This window comes from Castanea sativa, chromosome 4 (assembly GCF_040712315.1).
Source record: "Castanea sativa cultivar Marrone di Chiusa Pesio chromosome 4, ASM4071231v1".
In the NCBI taxonomy this organism is placed as follows: domain Eukaryota; kingdom Viridiplantae; phylum Streptophyta; class Magnoliopsida; order Fagales; family Fagaceae; genus Castanea; species Castanea sativa.
Window position 1 is genome coordinate 29,689,023 of NC_134016.1, and position 18,412 is coordinate 29,707,434.

The following is an 18,412-nucleotide window of genomic DNA, read 5'->3' on the forward strand; positions in this document are numbered from 1 at the left end:
TGGTTAAGTGCAGTCCTCGGACCACAAACCTTGTGGAAATTGATGTCTTGTCATTTGTTAAACAGAACCTTAGCTATGCCGGGTCTTCGGACCTCCTGCTTTGGGAAAATTAACATTTGAAGTTATCATTTTTAAGAATCAAACAGAAACTTGGTTAAGTGCAGTCCTCGGACCACAAACCTTGTGGAAATTGATGTCTTGTCATTTGTTAAACAGAACCTTAGCTATGCCGGGTCTTCGGACCTCCTGCTTTGGGAAAATTAACATTTGAAGTTATCATTTTTAAGAATCAAACAGAAACTCGGTTAAGTGCAGTCCTCGGACCACAAACCTTGTGGAAATTGATGTCTTGTCATTCGTTAAACAGAACCTTAGCTATGCCGGGTCTTCGGACCTCCTGCTTTGGGAAAATTAACATTTGAAGTTATCATTTTTAAGAATCAAACAGAAACTTGGTTAAGTGCAGTCCTCGGACCACAAACCTTGTGGAAATTGATGTCTTATCATTTGTTAAACAGAACCTTAGTTATGTCGGGTCCTCGGACCTCCGACTTTGGGAAAATTAACATTTGAAGTTACAACTTTGATTAAGGTTATCTCCTTATTATGTCTGGATGTTAATGCGTTACTGTTTATTAAACTCGGATCTTAAGTTTTATATCTTTAAGTGTTAAGCAATTTTGTGTAAGGAATGGTCCTCGGATCTTACATCCTACTAGAAACAGTGTTATGCATTATAAGGGTTTAATTGTTATATGAGGTCCTCTCTTCTTTTTAATCGAGGCATTGTTCAAATATATTAACCATGTCACCTTTTATTAAATCTTTAATAATATGCGCGTGATTATGTGAAAGTTATGATTGTGCAATCCTTGGAGTTAGATTTATTTACTCTGAGAAACTTCTGTAATAAGTACAAAAAGAATAAAGTAAAAACAGATACAATCCAAGTGAAAAGCAAACGAAATTGTTCTTCATTAATCAGTCAAATATACATTACATATATAATTCAAATATGGAAAAAGAGAAGTCCTAAAGATAGGTCCTAAGCTTTTGTAGGGGGGTCTTGCTGAGAGGTACTGGTGCCCTCGGTCTTTCTCAACTCCAGCTCAAAGGGAGTCAAGACTTGCTTTCCCTTATCTGCTGTTTTCGTTGGAAGGACGTTGGGTTCCACTGTCTGGCTCAAGTCCTTCTCTGCATCCCCTCCTCCTTCCTTCTCTTTGTTGGAACCAGAAGGCTCTGTAGGATCAGAAATTTGCTGTGGGACCACCAAAGGTAGAGCAGGAAGAGTTGTCTCAGGGGTAGGAGTGGCAGCAGGAGCCTCTTCAATCTCCTGTATTTCCAGGGGAAGCCAAACGTTCTCGGACTTCCTCAGATCCGAAGATAGAGGAACTCCTGCTACGTTTAAAGCTTCCCCCCATACTTTTTGACAGTATTCCCGGCATAAAGCCGCGAACTCCTCTGTCACCGCTCCTCTCGTGGTTGCTACCCCTTCTTCGAAACTCGCTCGCTTGCGGCTTGAAGAGAGAGTTGGAAGGAGCTGGCTTCTTCCTTCATCAACGCCAGTTCCTTTTTCAGATCCGAGCACTCCCTTTGAGCTTGGGAGAGCTCTTCATCTCTTTCGCGAAGGAGCTTGCGCTGTCCTTCTATCTGGGTCTTCATGGTCTTCAAGTTTGACTCGACCCCATTTTTCTCTCTCCTCAGATCAGCCACCTCTGAGGTCAACTTCTCATTCTCAGCAAGGGCTGTGCCCAAGGACTTCTCGCCTCCGGCTCGATTTCGAGCTCGCCCAGTTCTGGCTATCTTCCGAGTGTCTTCTATAAACTTCTCGGCTACAAAGACCTCCTGAATGGCCTGTAACAAAGTATGATGGAATTAGGAATAGTAAAAAAAAAAAAACTTACTTATAAATATTGTTAAAAGTGAAATCTTCCTAAAAGAGGGAAAACTTACCAGCGCTAAGTCTCTTTTTAGTGAGAGGAATAGTTGTGGCTGGCCCATTTTTTCCAAGGTCTCCATGTCCTTGGGCAGCAGGAGAGGGCGTTCCAACACTTCGGCCAAGTGGTGGGCATGGCCTTGTTGAACCGCCCTTATACTAGACTGGCAGGAGATGGGTGTGCCGTCTAGTCTTAGATCGGGGGACCAGGTGGTCGGTGCTCGGCGCACTTCAGCCTCGTCCCTGATTTCCCCGATTTCAACCGAGCGGGCCCTACCCTTGCCTTTGTCCAGCTTCTGCTGCTGAACCGGTGGGGGTTGTTGTCGTGGTTTCTTGGGGTCCTTATTGATCGTCCCCTCGGTATCCCCCTTTCTCTTTTTCTTGGGATCCTCGGTTGGAAATTTTGGTTCAGCTAGAGGAGGGGGAGGTGGTAAAGATGGGGGAACTTGGGACGTCCCCGTCTTTTTCTCTACAACCTTAGCAGCTCTATTGGTGAGGAGACCCTGCATTCTTCCCATATCTTCTTCGAATTCGTCCTCGGGTAGGGCAACCACCAACCTTGCAATTCCAGAGGCCTCGGTGGCTTCTTCCTCCTCGTTAGAAAGTACAACAAACTGATTCCCGCGAGGTCTCTCGGTGTCTTCGAAATGGAATTGATCTATCTCGTCGTCAAGTGTATGTGAAGAAGACACCTGATCTTCTGGAACGACAGTTGCTTGTGAGTGCACGGTGAAGGGAATGGCTGCTATAGGCCGGTTGTACAAAACGGTGTTAGGAGCGTCCGGGAGGTCGCGGTCGTCCAGAAAGTGGGGCCGAGCTACGTTTATCCTCCTTCGTCTTCGGTCACCCGCAACTATGGCGTTTTCTATCTCCTGGAAGTCCGAGGAAATGGGAGTGTACCCTAGAATGAGATGAGCAGCCCGGAGTTGTAAGTCTTCGCTAACGAACACCTCGGAGCGAAGTATTCGGTTTAGATCTGCGACGTTACAGTGACTCAGACGAGGACGCACGTGTTGTTTATCTGCAAAAAAGACATCAAAACAAACAAACCTGGTCAGATTCACACAGATATTTAACAAGTTTAAGTAAGTATGAATATGCATTTCTGGGTGTGTTAGAAGAAGTTGTGTTGTGGGGAGATTAATCCTACGGCATCGCACCTGGATTCCCCCACTCAACTGGGCAGTGGAAGCCGTCGTGCCAGTTCCCAGAGACGATCAGGTGGTCGTCCTTCATGCCTTTGTTGGATTTGGGCAGACATGAGATTAACCTAACGACACTAGAACGGGACTTAATGTAGTAACCTACGTCGGAAAGTTTGTGGGACTCATATAGAAACACGACATCGTGCCATGTGAGGTTTAAACCCATCTGCTCGTTCAGAGCATCTACACTACCCAAAACTCTAAAAACGTTTAGGAGGCACTGATCGGGACACAACCGGTGGTTGCGAAGGTACTCCCTAGTTACAGGTTTCATTGGAAGGGTCATCCCACCCTCTATAAAGGCCATCATTGGGATGATAACCTCTCCCTCTTTCCTAGAACCGGCCACGGCTTCTGCCGGGCAATATTTTAACCCTACATCACTGGGAATACGGTATTTGGCCCTAAAGCCTTCCATCCCAGCGGCGGTATCAACTAGACACTTAAACCTACCCATTAGAAAGGAACGAAAGGCTAAACTCTAAAGGTGAAAATATTTACGAAGACAGCCGAGGACTGTATCCGAGGAGAAAAGGTTAAGAATAGAGAGAGCAAGAACTTACAAAGTTGAAGGTACAGGTTTCCACGGTTTTCTGCAGGTAAAGTATGATTGTTGGTGTTTTGATGGGATTAGTCCCTGATGAATTAAATGAAGGCGCAGGTTCCCGAAGCGTCACGACGTGCGAAAAGGCGGCCTCGAAATTATATTTGTCCCGCCTAAAATTTCGTGGAGTAACGAAGACCGTTGGATGCCCATCTCACCGTTGAACATGGGAGACAAAGAGTAACTTACAGTAATAAATGCGCGCGTTTTTGAAAATAAAACTGCCAAGTGGCATCTTTTGGGACGTGAAACGATTTCCACACGTGCTGTCACTTATAAAGTGTGTGGAGTGGATCCTCGTTAGATCAAAACCCTATTTTTCTCCTCGGATGTCGAAAATTAGAGTTTTGAGGGGCTATTGTGGGGAGTAAAAAGACCTTGATGAGAATGTGGGCCGTTGGGTCATGCTAAGGAAGGCCGACCTGCTCTTGGGTTTAGGACTTCTTAGTACTACGGGTCGGCCTATACGCCGAGGGTCCGAGGATACAGCCGAGGATGATTTTTCCCTTCGGACTGACACCGAAGAACCCGGGACTTCATGGTAAAGGTTAGGGAAGGACACGAACAAAACCAATGGTTAAGGGGGGTGAACCCTTGAACGTCCTAGAAGCACCGATGTTGGAAAAATGTCAAAGTAAAGGCTGCTACCTCCGCATTAAAGACCCTGCACCTACCACCCTAGCCGCATTAATGGGGAAGTGACACTTAAACAGTGGAAGGGAAACTTCTGGTTACTATTCTAAGGCACTAAGAAAATAAATATCTAGGCTAAGGGGGAGTTTGGGCAACACGTGTACAAAGTATTAAAAAGAGGAGTATTTAAGAAGGAACCTAAAAGAGAAAAGGGGAACGGACTTTTTGTAACCTAAAAGGAAAAAGAAACAAAGAGAAAGATATAATATAAGAACAACTCTCGGCTTACATCCGAGGAAGCTGATTTACAATATTCCTTACTGTTTCCAAGTACCGCCAATCTTTAGTTTGTCATTTAATCCTCACGCACTTCTAACCTGGGTTTCAAGCCCACACTCTACAAATTCATATTGTTTAAGGCTCATTGGGCCTGAGCCCATAACTGTTCTTGGGGCCAGGTGCAATTGTGCCCGTACAGCTACATTTAGAATATTTTTCATAACAAATTTTAGGTGTTAAATTGCTTCTTGTTTTCTAGTTGAATCTACTACTAAAATTATTTTGTTGCTGTCATTAACAACCTTTAACAATTTGTTATTTAGGATTTTTTGTAAAAATGTTGTGAAAATTGTTGTAGACATAGCATTTCTTTCTCTTTTTTATTTGTTTTTCATTTGATAAGAAAATAATATTTTATTTATTGGTGAATATTTTGGCTTAATTAATACTATTAGTTAAAATTTAGGGGTCTTTTTTTCACTTGGGGCCTTAGGCGGCTGTATCAATGGCTTATACCAATGAGCTGGCACTGCTTGTATCTCTTTGATTTATACTCTTTTATTAGTTATTCTTTAATTTTATCTTATTGTTATTTGAATAAAGTTTGGATAGCTTTAGAATAGAACTTTGTGATATGTACCACTCTACCCAAAACTTTCCTACAAGATAGGATCACTCTTTTATTAACCCATGTCTTCAAAAGAATCAAAACAACTCTACTTATATAAAAAAAAAAAATGATTGATGACATCCTACTTCACTCAAATACAAATGCATGTTTCAATTCTCTCTATTCCACGTTTAACTCCCATAAAACTCTTCCAAAAATCCCACATGTTCCATTTGAATTCAAATAACTATTAGCTGAAAAAACCAATCATTTTCATCTAAATTCACCTTGAAACCCACTAATAAGCGGTTAACCAACTCAAATTTATCCACTAATAAACGTTTACAACAATTTACTATAACTACAACAAGAAGGCACACAACCCAAAAAAAAAAAAAAAATGGATGAACCCCCTAGAAGCTAGGAAGATGAGGCTTCCATGGTTAATTGGTTCCTAATGCATTTCGGTAGGGTTTTTTTTTTTTTGGGCTATTATTATTTTTTTAAAACACTTCTTCAAGCCTATGAACTTTATTTGTGTTTGACGTCATTTACTTTATTACATGAAGGAATATAAATGCAGGACTATCTTGTTCTCAAGCATATCTCACCCAGCATTTTGCAAAATTTTAATATTTCGATTTAATTGTAGCGTGTGAAGTGTTGCTGGATCAAGAACCACATGCTGACATGCATGTGGCGTGAGTTTGAGGATTACTTGAGGAAGACTTTGGGTTTCTGTAGAATTCTCATCTTTTATCTATAATACTTATAATTCTTTTATTAGTTATTCTTTGATTTTATCTTATTTCTCTCTCTCTCTCTCTCTCTCTCTCTCTCTCTCTATATATATATATATATATTAATAGTCAAAGTTGGTAGAAAATCTAATTAAATTTTAAATTGGAGTCTAATTTTGTCTCAAGTGTCTCATCTAATTTTTAAATTTGTGTGTCAAATAAATTATTAGGTGCAAAAATCAAAGAGTCTAAATTCAAATAGATTCTAAATTGATTTTTGATTGAAATTCAATTTTGTGCCATGTGTCCCATCTAATTTTTTAATTTTTGTAGTAAGTGAATTATTAGGTGCAAAAACCGAAAAGTCTAGATCCAATTAGATTCTAAATCAAGTCTAATTTTGCGCCACATGTCTCATCTAATTTTTAAATTTGTGTGTCAAGTGAATTATTAGGTGCAAAAATCAAAGAGTCTAAATTCAATTAGATTCTAAATTGAATTTTTATTGAAGTTCAATTTTGTAGCATGTGTCATATCTAATCTTTTAATTTTTGTAGTAAGTGAATTATTGGGTGCAAAACTGAGGAGTCTAGATCCAATTAGATTTTAAATCACACACACACATATTAAAAGTCAAAACTCAAAAAAAAAAATCAATTTAGAATCTAAATTGAATATCAATTGGAGTCCAATTGTGCGTCATGTGTCCTATTTAATTTTTAATTTTTGTGCCAAGTGAATTATTGAGTATAAAAATTGAAAAGTCCAAATTCAATTGGATACTAAATTAGGTTTCAATTAGAGTCCAATTTTGCGCTATGAATCCATCTAATCTTTTAATTTTGTGGCAAGTGAATTATTAGGTACAAAAACCAAAGAGTCTAAATATATAAAATTAGAAACCATTAAATATATTAAAAATGTATGGTTTAAAAAATGTATAAGCTAATACCTTGTATAATTTCGACATTTTATAAATAAAAAAAAATTTATAATTTGAACAATATAATTGTGATTGCCTTTAATTATACTCGTGTATATGCATGAGGTTATACACTAATTTAAATAAAATTTGGATAGCTTCATAATAGAACTTTGTGATATGAAGTCTATATAGAATCTATCATGTTTTCTTAGACCAAATATGTATATGATCACGAATTGATTTTTTAACATGTTCCTTTTCTCATTTTATCACATGTAATGAACATCCCATGTTACCGGTCACATATGTAGTTGGTCAATATTGTGTTTGTTACAGATTAATAAATTTGATATAGTATTATTTTCGCAATTCAAATTTTTTTTTGACCCATAAAGTTTATAAAGTTTTTTTTGTCAATAATTTATTGGATTGCACCTATAATTCACTGTGACTGTGTGTTTTTCTTAATATTTGTGGGTAATTTGATTTTTTTTTCTTTCAAATAATATATAAAAACTCAATTATTAAATACACCTTAACTTATACATTATTAAAACTCAATTATTAAAGTGGTCGAGTTGAAATAGCGGATCCATTGGCCGCGTTTGGATCCAACTTATTGTGGTTGCGTTTTGTTTATTTGCGTTTTTTTTTTTTTTTGGTTTCTGCTGTTGGGGACAAAATGCGCACTATGCACACTGTACACATACTGTGCGCACACTATTCATGTACTTTTTTAGCAAATTTTTATTAAAAATAGGTTCCGCAGTACTATTTACACATTTAAAATTTATTTTGTTACAGTATTTTCAATTTTTAATTTTTAATTTTTAATTTTTAGCAATAAATTTTATTCAAATCCATTGGGTCCAACTCTAACAGTTAACCACTTTAACATTTATAAAATTTGTTGGAAAAAGTTGCGCTTATAATATTATTGTTTTGCATTTAGTTGTTGAAATGTAATGTTTCTCCTTCTTTGTATTTTTGTGGAGGCTTCGCTGGCTAAGTCTCATGAGCGAGCCGATGGTAGTGACGTGGAGTTGGATTTGGATCTCAGCTTGGGCCTTGGGAATTGGGATACGGACACGTGTAAGGTGTATGTGGGTCTTGTTCTACCCGCTTGATTAGCAATGTGGAGCGGTTCAGTCCATGTGTAAAAAAGTGAGTTTGGTAGCATAGATGAAGGTTTATTTTATTTTATTGGGGGTGGGGGATAATTTTCTTTTCTTGGGACTTCATGGTTGAAATTGTATATTATAGGCAAGAGATGTTTGTAGACAAGAGATGTTACCGAAAATTATAATAAAAATTGGATTTCCTCTCTCTAAAATATATATTATTATATGAAGGGATATAAAATGTGGGACTATACTATTCTCAAGCATTACTCACCCAACATTTTGCAAAATTTAATATTTCGATTTAAGTTAAGTCGTAACAGTTTTAATTTAATAGTTCAAGAATCACAGGTTGACATGCATGTGGCTTGAGTTTGAGGATTACTTGAGGAAGATTTTGGGTTGCTGTAGAATTCTCATCTTATATCTCTTTTTTATTTTATTTTTTATGGGAAATAAGTGAACTTTATTTGAAATCAGGAATAAAACATAGCATCTTGAATCACCAAAGATTCAATGAGCAGTGGACAATCTTCCACCCAAGCTACAAGAGAGTCAATGTCTTTTGCATATGCCGCAAGAGCATGTGCGAACTTATTGGCCTGCCTTCTCACATGCAAAGTTTCAAAGGTCCTAAACTCATGCAACCTAAAACTTTGATTTATCTCTGTATATTAAGAGGATTAGAAAGTTAGTTATGTCTTCCAAGAATGTCAAAAATACCCATAATCTAATTAGATAATCTTTATTCCTAAAAAAATAAAAAATAGGGTTAAAATTGTAATTTAACAAAATTAAAAAAAAAAAAAACTACCTGAGAAAATTTTATTTTAAAAATTAGCACACTTTCTATCTAAACATATCTCATGTAAGTTTGATACATTTTTTCCCTAAAAACTAGCACACATTAAACTCAACAGTTTACTCCATTTTAAATCCTAAATTTTAGTTTAATTAAAATCCCTCCTGTGTAACTTCACTAACAATAGTAAAATTCAAATTAAAAAATTATATTAAATTCAAAATAAAAAAAGAGTCTCATCGCACATGAGGCTAGTACTCTTTTATTAGTTATTCTTTGATTTTATCTTATTGTTATTTGAATAAAGTTTGGATAGATTCAGAACATAACTTTATGATATGGACCACTCTACCCAAAACTTTGCTTACAAGATAGGACCACTCTCCTACTAAAGAATCAAAACAACTATACTTATAAATAATAATAATAATAATAATAATAATAATAATAAATGACCAATGAGATTCTACTTTACTCATATACAAATGCACGTTTCAATTCTCACTATTCCACGTTTAACTCCCATAAAACTCTTCCAAACAACCCCACATGATCCATTTGAATTCAAATAACTATTAGCTGAAAAAACCACTCATCTTCATCTAAATTCACCTTAAAACCCACTAATATTAAGCGGTTAACCAACTCAAATTTATCCACTAATAAACGTTTACAACAATTTTTTTTTTAATGCGAAAATCAGAATTTCATTAAGTATGCGAAAAAGCAATTACATCATGGATAAGAGCTTGCTCAATAAAGCAAGGGTTCTCTTCAATCCATTTACTAAAATCAACAATGCTTTTAGCATGTTTGGCTAATAAGTGTGCTGGACTATTTCCTTGTCGCCTTACATGAGAATATTCAACTCGCCTAAAATCCCTACACAGTGCGTGCATTGCTACAATAACAAGTTCCATAGAGGATGGTGGGCTTGATATTTCACAGAGTGCTTTATAGATAATGATGGAGTCCCCTTCCAAAACAAACTCTTGAATTGCAATGTCTTTTGCGAATAGATGTCCTGCCTCAAAAGCTTTAGCTTCTACCTCTATTGCTCCCAATGGTGCCATAATCTTCTTGCTTAGAGCTACCTCTACCCGGCCTTCCTCATGTCGGATAATTATGCCAACACTCACTGCACCCTGTGATGAGAATACGGCTCCATCAACATTAACCTTGAACATCGGGGCTGGTGGTGGTGTCCATAGGCTCCTCAACTCCAACCTTGGCCTTGGTTCACTTGGTGACGCTGTTGCAGCTGTAAACTTTGCTAGGTACGTTGTTGCCCATCAGATTATTTCACTCCCTGTTATTCGCTTCCCTCCATTCCTTACCTCGTTCCGATTATAGCAAAGGGCCTAAGCTATCATGACAATTTGAGCAAGTTTGTCTTCCTCCACCCTATCAACCATTACCAACTGCCATAAGAAATCATGGAAAGAAACGCACTCCTCTCCACCAATTGGTGCGACTACCTTTGAGTACGCACAAGTGTCCTTAGCTTTTTGACAATTCCTAAGTACATGTCTCGTCGTCTCCACCTCGGTGCTGCACTCATCACATATGCCATGTTGTAATACCTTTCTTTTCATGAGATTGGCCTTTGTGGGTAGAATCTCCTTGCAAACTCTCCACACGAAATGCCTTAGTTTGTGCAGTACCGAGAGACTCCAAATTCTCCTCCAAAATTTTCGCACTTGACTATCGTCTGAACTGGTACCCACGGTCTCAGGTTTGTTAAGGTTTACAGCTAGGGAGTAGGCGCTACGCACACTAAAAAGTCCATTTGAAGATGCTGCCCAGATTAGCTTGTCACTTGGGAACCGAGAACTCAATGGCAAACCCTTGATTACCTCTACCTCGTGTGGGTAAAACAGAGCATTAATGATCTTCGAATTCCAACTATCAGATTCAGGCTTTATCAGTTCACATACCCTTGTGTCCAGGTTCAAGAATAACCTTGGTGAGTAGACTTTATGTGTGGGTGCTGTACGTAGCCATTTATCTTCCCAAATCCTTATGTCCCTGCCATTGCCCACTCTCCACCTCACACACTCACATACTATTGATTGAGCAGCCAAAATACTCCGCCAAGTGTATGATGGATTGTTGCCAATAGTAGCATGGATGAAGTTAGAGTGTGGAAAGTATTTAGCCTTGAGCACGTGGTGGACAAGGGAATTGGGCTTAGTTTGGAGTCTCCATCCTTGTTTTGCAAGAAGAGCCATGTTAAATTGCTTTATTTTCTTGAAACCCATACCACCACCATACTTAGGCTCACATAACTTGCCCTAACTTAACCACGCTATTTTCTTTTCGTTATTCTTTTGCCCCTACCAAAAATTTTGGATCATGCTTGTCAAATCTTCACAGAGGGAGTCGGGTATTTTAAAACAGCTTATTGTATAGGTCGGAATAGCTTGCACCACTGTTTTGATAAGGATTTCCTTTCCGGCTTTGGATAACATATTCTCTTTCCACCCCGCCAATTTCTTTCCAAGTTTCTCCTTAATGCTTTTGAAGGTGCTCTGTTTGTTTCTCCCTACTAGAGATGGTAAGCCAAGGTACCCATTCATGTTGTTTAATGACTTGTACCCCAAACTTAGTTTTAATCTCCTCTTGGACCTCACTAAGAGTGTTCTTGCTAAAAAATAGTGAAGTTTTTGCCCGATTCAACTGTTGGCCTGATGCTTGTTCATATATGTGTAGAATTCGTTGGAGTGAGTTGCATTCTGATAGAAAGGCCTTACAGAATATCAAGTTGTCATCTGCAAAAAACAAATGGGAGAGCTTTGGTCCTCCCCTGCAAATGACAATTCCCTCCATGTTTCCAGCTGCTACGGACTTTTTTATCAATGCTGACAAACCTTCTGCACACAAGAGAAAAAGATAAGGTGATAGAAGGTCTCCTTGACGAATCCCCCTAATTGGTATAATATGTCCTCTTGGACTCCCATTGATCCTTATATCATGGGTTACAGTTGTTACGCATTTCATAATTAACCTCCTTCACTTTCCATTAAAACTCAATTTTTTCATTATTTTGTCTAGGCACTCCTACTCCACCTTATCATAAGCTTTGCTCATATCAAGCTTAAGTGCCATCTCCCCCACTTTCCCTCCTTTTTTTGACTAATATGGTGCATGACCTCAAAAGTAACAATAACATTATCAGTGATAAGCGTACCATTTACAAAGGCACTTTGAGTATCACTAATAATTATCGGGAGAATCTTTTTTAGTCTATTAGCTGTTGCCTTTGATGCAAGTTTATATACTATGTTACCTAAGCTAATAGGTCTAAAATGAGTCACTAGTTTAGGATCATTAACCTTTGGGATTAATACAATGTGTGTTTCATTGAAATTAGGAGGAAAAACACCAAGGTTAAGGAAGTCAAGTACGGTTTTAGTCACCACTTATTGACCAAAAGTGCTGGAAAATAGAGGTGGCATGCCGTCTGGGCCTGGGGCTTTTTGTGGGTGCATTTGCTTCAGTGCTTGTTTCACCTCCCTTGCTGTGAAATCTCTAGTGAGCATATGGTTCATTGATTGTGATACTTTCGTCTCCACTGCCTCTAGGATTTCATTGAAGTTTGTCAGGCTGCTAGTGGTGAATAAATTTTTGTAATAATCCACCACAATCTCTTCAATAATCTGCTCCTCTTCTTGCCACACTCCATTTGAATCCATCAATCCTTCAATCAAGTTTTTCTTGTACCTTGCCAAGGCTTTAGTGTGAAAAAACCTTGTGTTCCTATCACTTTCTTGGAACCATGTAAGTCTAGATCGTTGGTGTCACATTGCATCCTCCTTTTCAAGCCAACCATTCAGCTTTATTCTTGTATTTTGCATGAGTTGTACAATGTCTGGTGTTGTGGGTTGAAGTTCTATCCACTCAAGGCGCCTCTACAAGTCAGAAATCTTCCTACCAACATGACCGAAATCTATTTTATTCCATCCCTCCAATCTGGTTCGGCATATCTCCATACATTTTCCAAGTGTGTAATCTACTCTCAAAGATAACCCCTCCTCCCAAGTAGCTTGCACCACCCCTTCACACCATTGATCCTTTAGCCACATCGCTTCAAACCTAAACATTTTCTTTTGTCTTCTTTTATGGGATTTTTGCACCATTCGAAGAGCCAACGGGGAATGATTAGAAGCTGAAGAGGTGAGGTGAAACAATTTGGCTATAGGGAAGAGAGCCAACCACCCCGGAGTTGCCAAGACCCTATCAAGTTGTTCACGGATCTGTGAGCCATCCGCCTTCTGGTATAGCCATGTGAATTTTGGACCAATGTAATTACAACAATTTACTATAACCACAACAAGAAGGCACACAACCAAAAAAAAAAGATAATAATAATTGGATGCTCCCCCTTAATTGGTTCCTAATGCATTTTGGTAGGGGTTTTTTTGGGCTATTATTATTATTATTTTTTAAAACGCTTCTTCAAGCCTATGAACTTTATTTGTGTTTGACGTCATTTATTTTATTACATGAAGAAATAAGTCATTTATTTTATTATATGAAGAAATATAAATGTAGGACTATCTTGTTCTTCTCAAACATCACTCACTCAACATTTAGCAAAATTTAGGGCTCGCTTGGTACATTTGTTTAAACACATGTTTTTAGTTTTTAAACAACATTACATGTATTTCCACACACTTTTTCACCCACATGTATTTCCAAAAAATACAAACAATGTCACTAGAACAACGTTACCAAATGGCCCCTTAATATTTCGATTTAATTGTAGTGTGTGAGGCGTAGCTAGTTCAAGAATCACATGCTGACATGCATGTGGATTGAGTTTGAGGAAGACTTTGGGTTGTTGTAGAATTCTCATCTTTTATCTATTTGACTTATAAATTTTATTAGTTATTCTTTGATTTATCTTATTGTTATATATATATATATATATATATATATATATATATATATATATATATATATATATATATATATTAGTTAAAACTTTTTTTTTTGAGAAAGATATATTAGTTAAAACTGAGAGAAAATCCAATTAAATTCTAAATTGGAGTTTAATTTTGTACCGCGTCTCATCTAATTTTTAAATTTGTGTGTCAAGTGAATTATTAAGTGTGAAATCAAAGAGTCTAAATTCAATTAGATTCTAAATTAAATTTTAAATGAAGTTCAATTTTATGCCATGTGTCCCATATAATTTTTAAATTTTTGTGGCAAATGAATTATTGGGTGCGAAAACCGAAGAATCTAGATGCAATCTAGTTTCAAAATTGAATTTTTTATTGAAGTTCAATTTTGTAACATGTGTCCTATCTAATTTTTTTTTAAATTTTTGTGGTATGTGAATTATTGGGTGTAAAAACTGGAGTTTAGATCTAGTTAGATTCACACACACACACACACACACACTAAAAGTCAAAACTCAGAAAAAATCAAATTAGAATCTAAACTGAATTTCAATTGGAGTTCAATTATGAGTCATGTGTCCCATTTAATTTTTAATTTTTGTGCCAAGTAAATTATTGAGTATAAAAATCGTAAAGTCCAAATTCAATTAGATACTAAATTGGATTTCAATTAGAGTCCAATTTTGCTCCATGAATCCATCTAATTTTTTAATTTTGTGGCAAGTGAATTATTGGATGCAAAAACTGAAGAGTCTAAATATATATATATATATATATATATATATATAAATATAATTAGAAACGATTAAATATTTAAAAAATGTATGGTTTAAAAAATGTGTAAGCTAATATTTTGTATAATTTTGACATTTTCTAAAAATATTTATAATTTAAATAGTATAATTGTGATTGCCTTTAATTATACCCATGTATATGCACAAGGTCATACACTAGTTTGAATAAAGTTTGCATAGCTTCGTAACAGAACTTTGTGATTTGGAGTCTATATAGAATCTATCATGTTTTCTTAGACTAGATATGTAAATGATCATGAATTGATTTTTTAAAAGGCTTCTGAGCAAACACAAACTTATTCTTATCAATTTTATCTCAATGGATTTATTCATTTTATTTTATACCAATAAAGTAACATACTATTAGAATTCTTGCAAATAATCATAATAATCACTATGGTTCAAAAGTCCAATTTCTGTTAAGTGCCAAAATATTGCCTTAAGGATTTGTCTAGTAACTTTGTTTATCTTTGTGCCAGAGTAAGTAGTAAGGTAAGGGAAGTTGATTTAGTTAATCAAATGTTAGAATATTGTAAGTGTTATGAGGAAAAGAAAATGGCCGAAGATACAATCAAATAAATAAAGTATAGATAAATGAGAGATAATATACTAAAGATTAGTTATTTTTATTAAGATTAGAAAGTTGAATTACATATGAAGAAAAAAAAAGGGAGGGGAAGAAGGGCATCAACTATACTTAAGCCCATTTAAACGTGGTTGATTGCCCCTAACCCTAGAGCTAAGTTATGAAGAGGCTTCCTTCTCTTTTCCTCCCTTCTTTTCTTGCACCTTCTCCTTTTTCTTCCTCTTCAATTGGGCCACTTTAGCCACCTCCTCTGATTCCACATCCACCACAGTCACTAGGGTTGGTTTTTCTTGCTCTTTCTCTATGGCTACTATGTTAGAAGGAGTATTGGCAGGTTGGGCCGAGGAGGAGGTGGGGGCAGAGCTAGGGTCCACTGGGGGCTGAGGGGAGCTGGGGGCCAGGCACAAGCCTGGAGGGTAGTATACTTTATCAAGAGCCTTAAGCTTTGATTCAGTATTAACCCCGACTGCATTGAGGGCCTGACCCCATGCCTTGAGGTAGAAGGCGCGAGCAACGTCCTTGAGCTGGGTAGTTAAACTTTAGGCAATCTTAGTCATGCCCACGTCGTAGGCTGCTTGCTTGGCCTTAGCCATCTCGGCATCCTTGACTGCCAGCTGTTTCTGGGTTTATTTAAGTTCCACCATGGTCAAGGACAACTTATTCTCGGCCTTCTTCTAAGCCTCCAAAGACTTTGCAGCTTGTTTTTCAAAGCTGGACATTGCAGCTTTAGCGTTCTTCCAAGACTTCTCAACCTTAGTCAGTTGGGCGAGAGTCTCTTTGAGTTTCTAACTAGTCTTAGCATGGGCCTTTTCAGCTATGTTCACCCTGCCTTCAGCCTTACGGGCCTAGTCTAGAGCTTGGTCCACCATTCTTTAGCCACTAAGGCTGCTTGTACAGACTATAAGGTTGATGCATGTTAGTATTCATGTATGTTTTATCTGTGTTTAGGGAAAAGAGAGAAGTGATAATGTACCTTGACAAGGTCTCTTTTTAGAGACAGGAAGACCTCGCTTTTTCTAAAGGACCTGAGCTCCTGCATGTCCTCGGGCAGGAAGAGGGCTTTCTCCAGACATTCTACCATTAGACCTGACCTGCCTTTCAGGTGGTCTCTTAAGTTGGTGTCGTTCATGATCGGGCCTCCCGAGCTCATCGTGAAGGAGGGTCTCCAAGGGGAAGGTTTATGTGGTTGTTCCCCTTTGGCTCTTTGAGGTACTAGTAGAGGTACCCTTCTTCTGTTGGGCCCTAGTTGTTCGGGCCTCTTTGATTGAGGGCTGCTGAGAGGAGTGAGTGACTTCTCCTTCCCCAGCATCATTGTGGCCTTTACCTTCTTGGCCCCTTTTCCTTTTGTTATGTGCTGCATCACCAAAATATGTGCGCCACAAGCATCACTGGGATTGCTGGGGATGCACTCCTAGCGTGGGCCTTGAGTAGAGCCATGAGGTGTGGAGTTTTTTTTTTGAACCCCATCCCTTCTAGAATATGAGCTTTTTCTTGGTTGGAGCTAGCTTGGGCCAGACATGGAGGGAGGTGTGATATACTAGGAGCGTCTTGGCGATAAAAGACCTCGAAGTCTCTGTCTATCACTTTTTGGACAGGTTCAGGGGTAGGCCTTTTCGCTTCCTCGTCTGCAGGTAGGGGTTGTTCTTGGAAGTATAGTATTCTGGTTATGAGCGGGGTTGGAAGCTGAGCTTCCTAAGTTCCAGCAGGAGGAGGTCCTGTTATAAGAAAGCTTGGAATTGCAACGTCAATTAAAGCTAGTCTGGGATCCTTAGCATTGATTACATTCTTTGGACTTTGAAATCATTTGGAGATTGGGTTAAATCCAAGGATCATGTGCACTGCTTGGAGTTGACCGTCCTTGTGGAGGAAGATCTCGGATCTGAGGATGCGGTTTAAGTTGGGAAAGTTCACGAGGTTCTTGCTAGGGGTTGTGTGATGTTCGTTTGTTAGAAAACATACGACGTTAGTTATAGAAAGAGCATTATAAAAATTCTTTCTTAGGTAAAGAAAAAAAAAACCTATATGCCTCTAGTGTTTGTGGGAACCCTATCTAGTTCCCCCTCCTTGGTGGGACAGTGCAATCCATCATGCTAGTCTCTCGAGAAGATGACGAAATCTTCGTCCATACCTTTATTTGATTCTGGCATGCATGAGATTAACCTAACAGAAGGAACCCTACACTTGATATAATAGTTGGTCCCTTTCCCTTTTTCCCCTCTCTAACAGTTGTATTCCCAATTTACGTCATGCCATGTGAGGTTGGTCCCCATTTTTTTTGTTTATCATATCTACACTCCTGAGGAGTCTAAAGACATTTGGGGTACAATGGGTAGGGGTCAACCTATAGTTCATAAGAAAATCTATTGTGACCCTACCCATGGGGATTTCCATCCCACCTTCTATAAAGGAGATCATCAGAATTACTACTGACTTTGGGTCTCTGTTTTTAACTAACCATTCTCCTAGCTTATAGTGTTGGAGTTCAACACCATCAGGGATCTTATATTGGGCCTTAAAGGCAGCCATGCCTTTGGGAGTATCAACTAGCTTAGTGAATCTACCTATGGCAATTAATGGTGAAGGTAATGAGTAAACCTAAGCAAAAAAAAAAAAATTATATGTAAAGGAATCTAGATGCACCTACTTGCAATGGAAGAATCTCTCCTCGGATTGCTGTTTCAACAAAAGATCGCAAAGTGAGTAAATGGAAGGAAGTCCCCTCCAGCCTTTCCTTATATAGAGGTGAAAATGAGCGGTAAAATTCCCGCTCATAAATGGAAGTAAATCAGGGTCGTAGGATTGTCATCGTACCATAAAACGTGGGGGGCCAAGCAGCCGCCTGACACCATAAATGTGAGATCGTGGATACCGAAGCGTCAAGAGCGTGCTGATGACAGGTGAAGAGACTTGGGAATGCGCTTGGCACGTAAGGATATGTGGGAGTATCACTAAAACCTTACTTTTTACCTTAGTGGAAATAACAAGGTTTTAAGGGGCTATTGTGGGGATCCGAGGACTGAAAATGAGAAGCATCGTTGTAACCTTCAATTGTTCCTCTGGAAGGAGCATCCATGGTCCAAGGAGTGATGTGGTCTAAGGATGGAATGGGGAGTGATAGAACATCCTTGGGAGATATAAGGGGTGCAGAAGGGTGTCTCAGGGGTTGAATGGAAACTTTGTAGGAAGTTTCTAGCAAAAGTCTCACCTGATCCTCCGCATTAAATGGTGGATAATAGCTTTATTAGCTTCATTAATGAAGAAGTGACCTGA

General features: G+C 38.2%; 1 protein-coding gene across 1 annotated transcript; it reads right to left on the reverse strand.

Annotated features, from left to right (window-relative positions):
• Window positions 1–9,565: 9,565 nt before the first annotated feature.
• On the reverse strand, window positions 9,566–10,042 carry LOC142632690 (uncharacterized). The gene has a single exon (XM_075807054.1). The coding sequence runs from the start codon at window positions 10,040–10,042 to the stop codon at window positions 9,566–9,568; it is 477 nt and encodes a 158-aa protein (XP_075663169.1).
• Between the last annotated feature and the right edge of the window lie 8,370 nt (window positions 10,043–18,412).

Coding starts and splice junctions, on each gene's coding strand:
- LOC142632690 (XM_075807054.1), bottom strand. CDS start 10,042: ATGTTCAAGGTTAATGTTGATGGAGCCGTATTCTCATCACAGGGTGCA.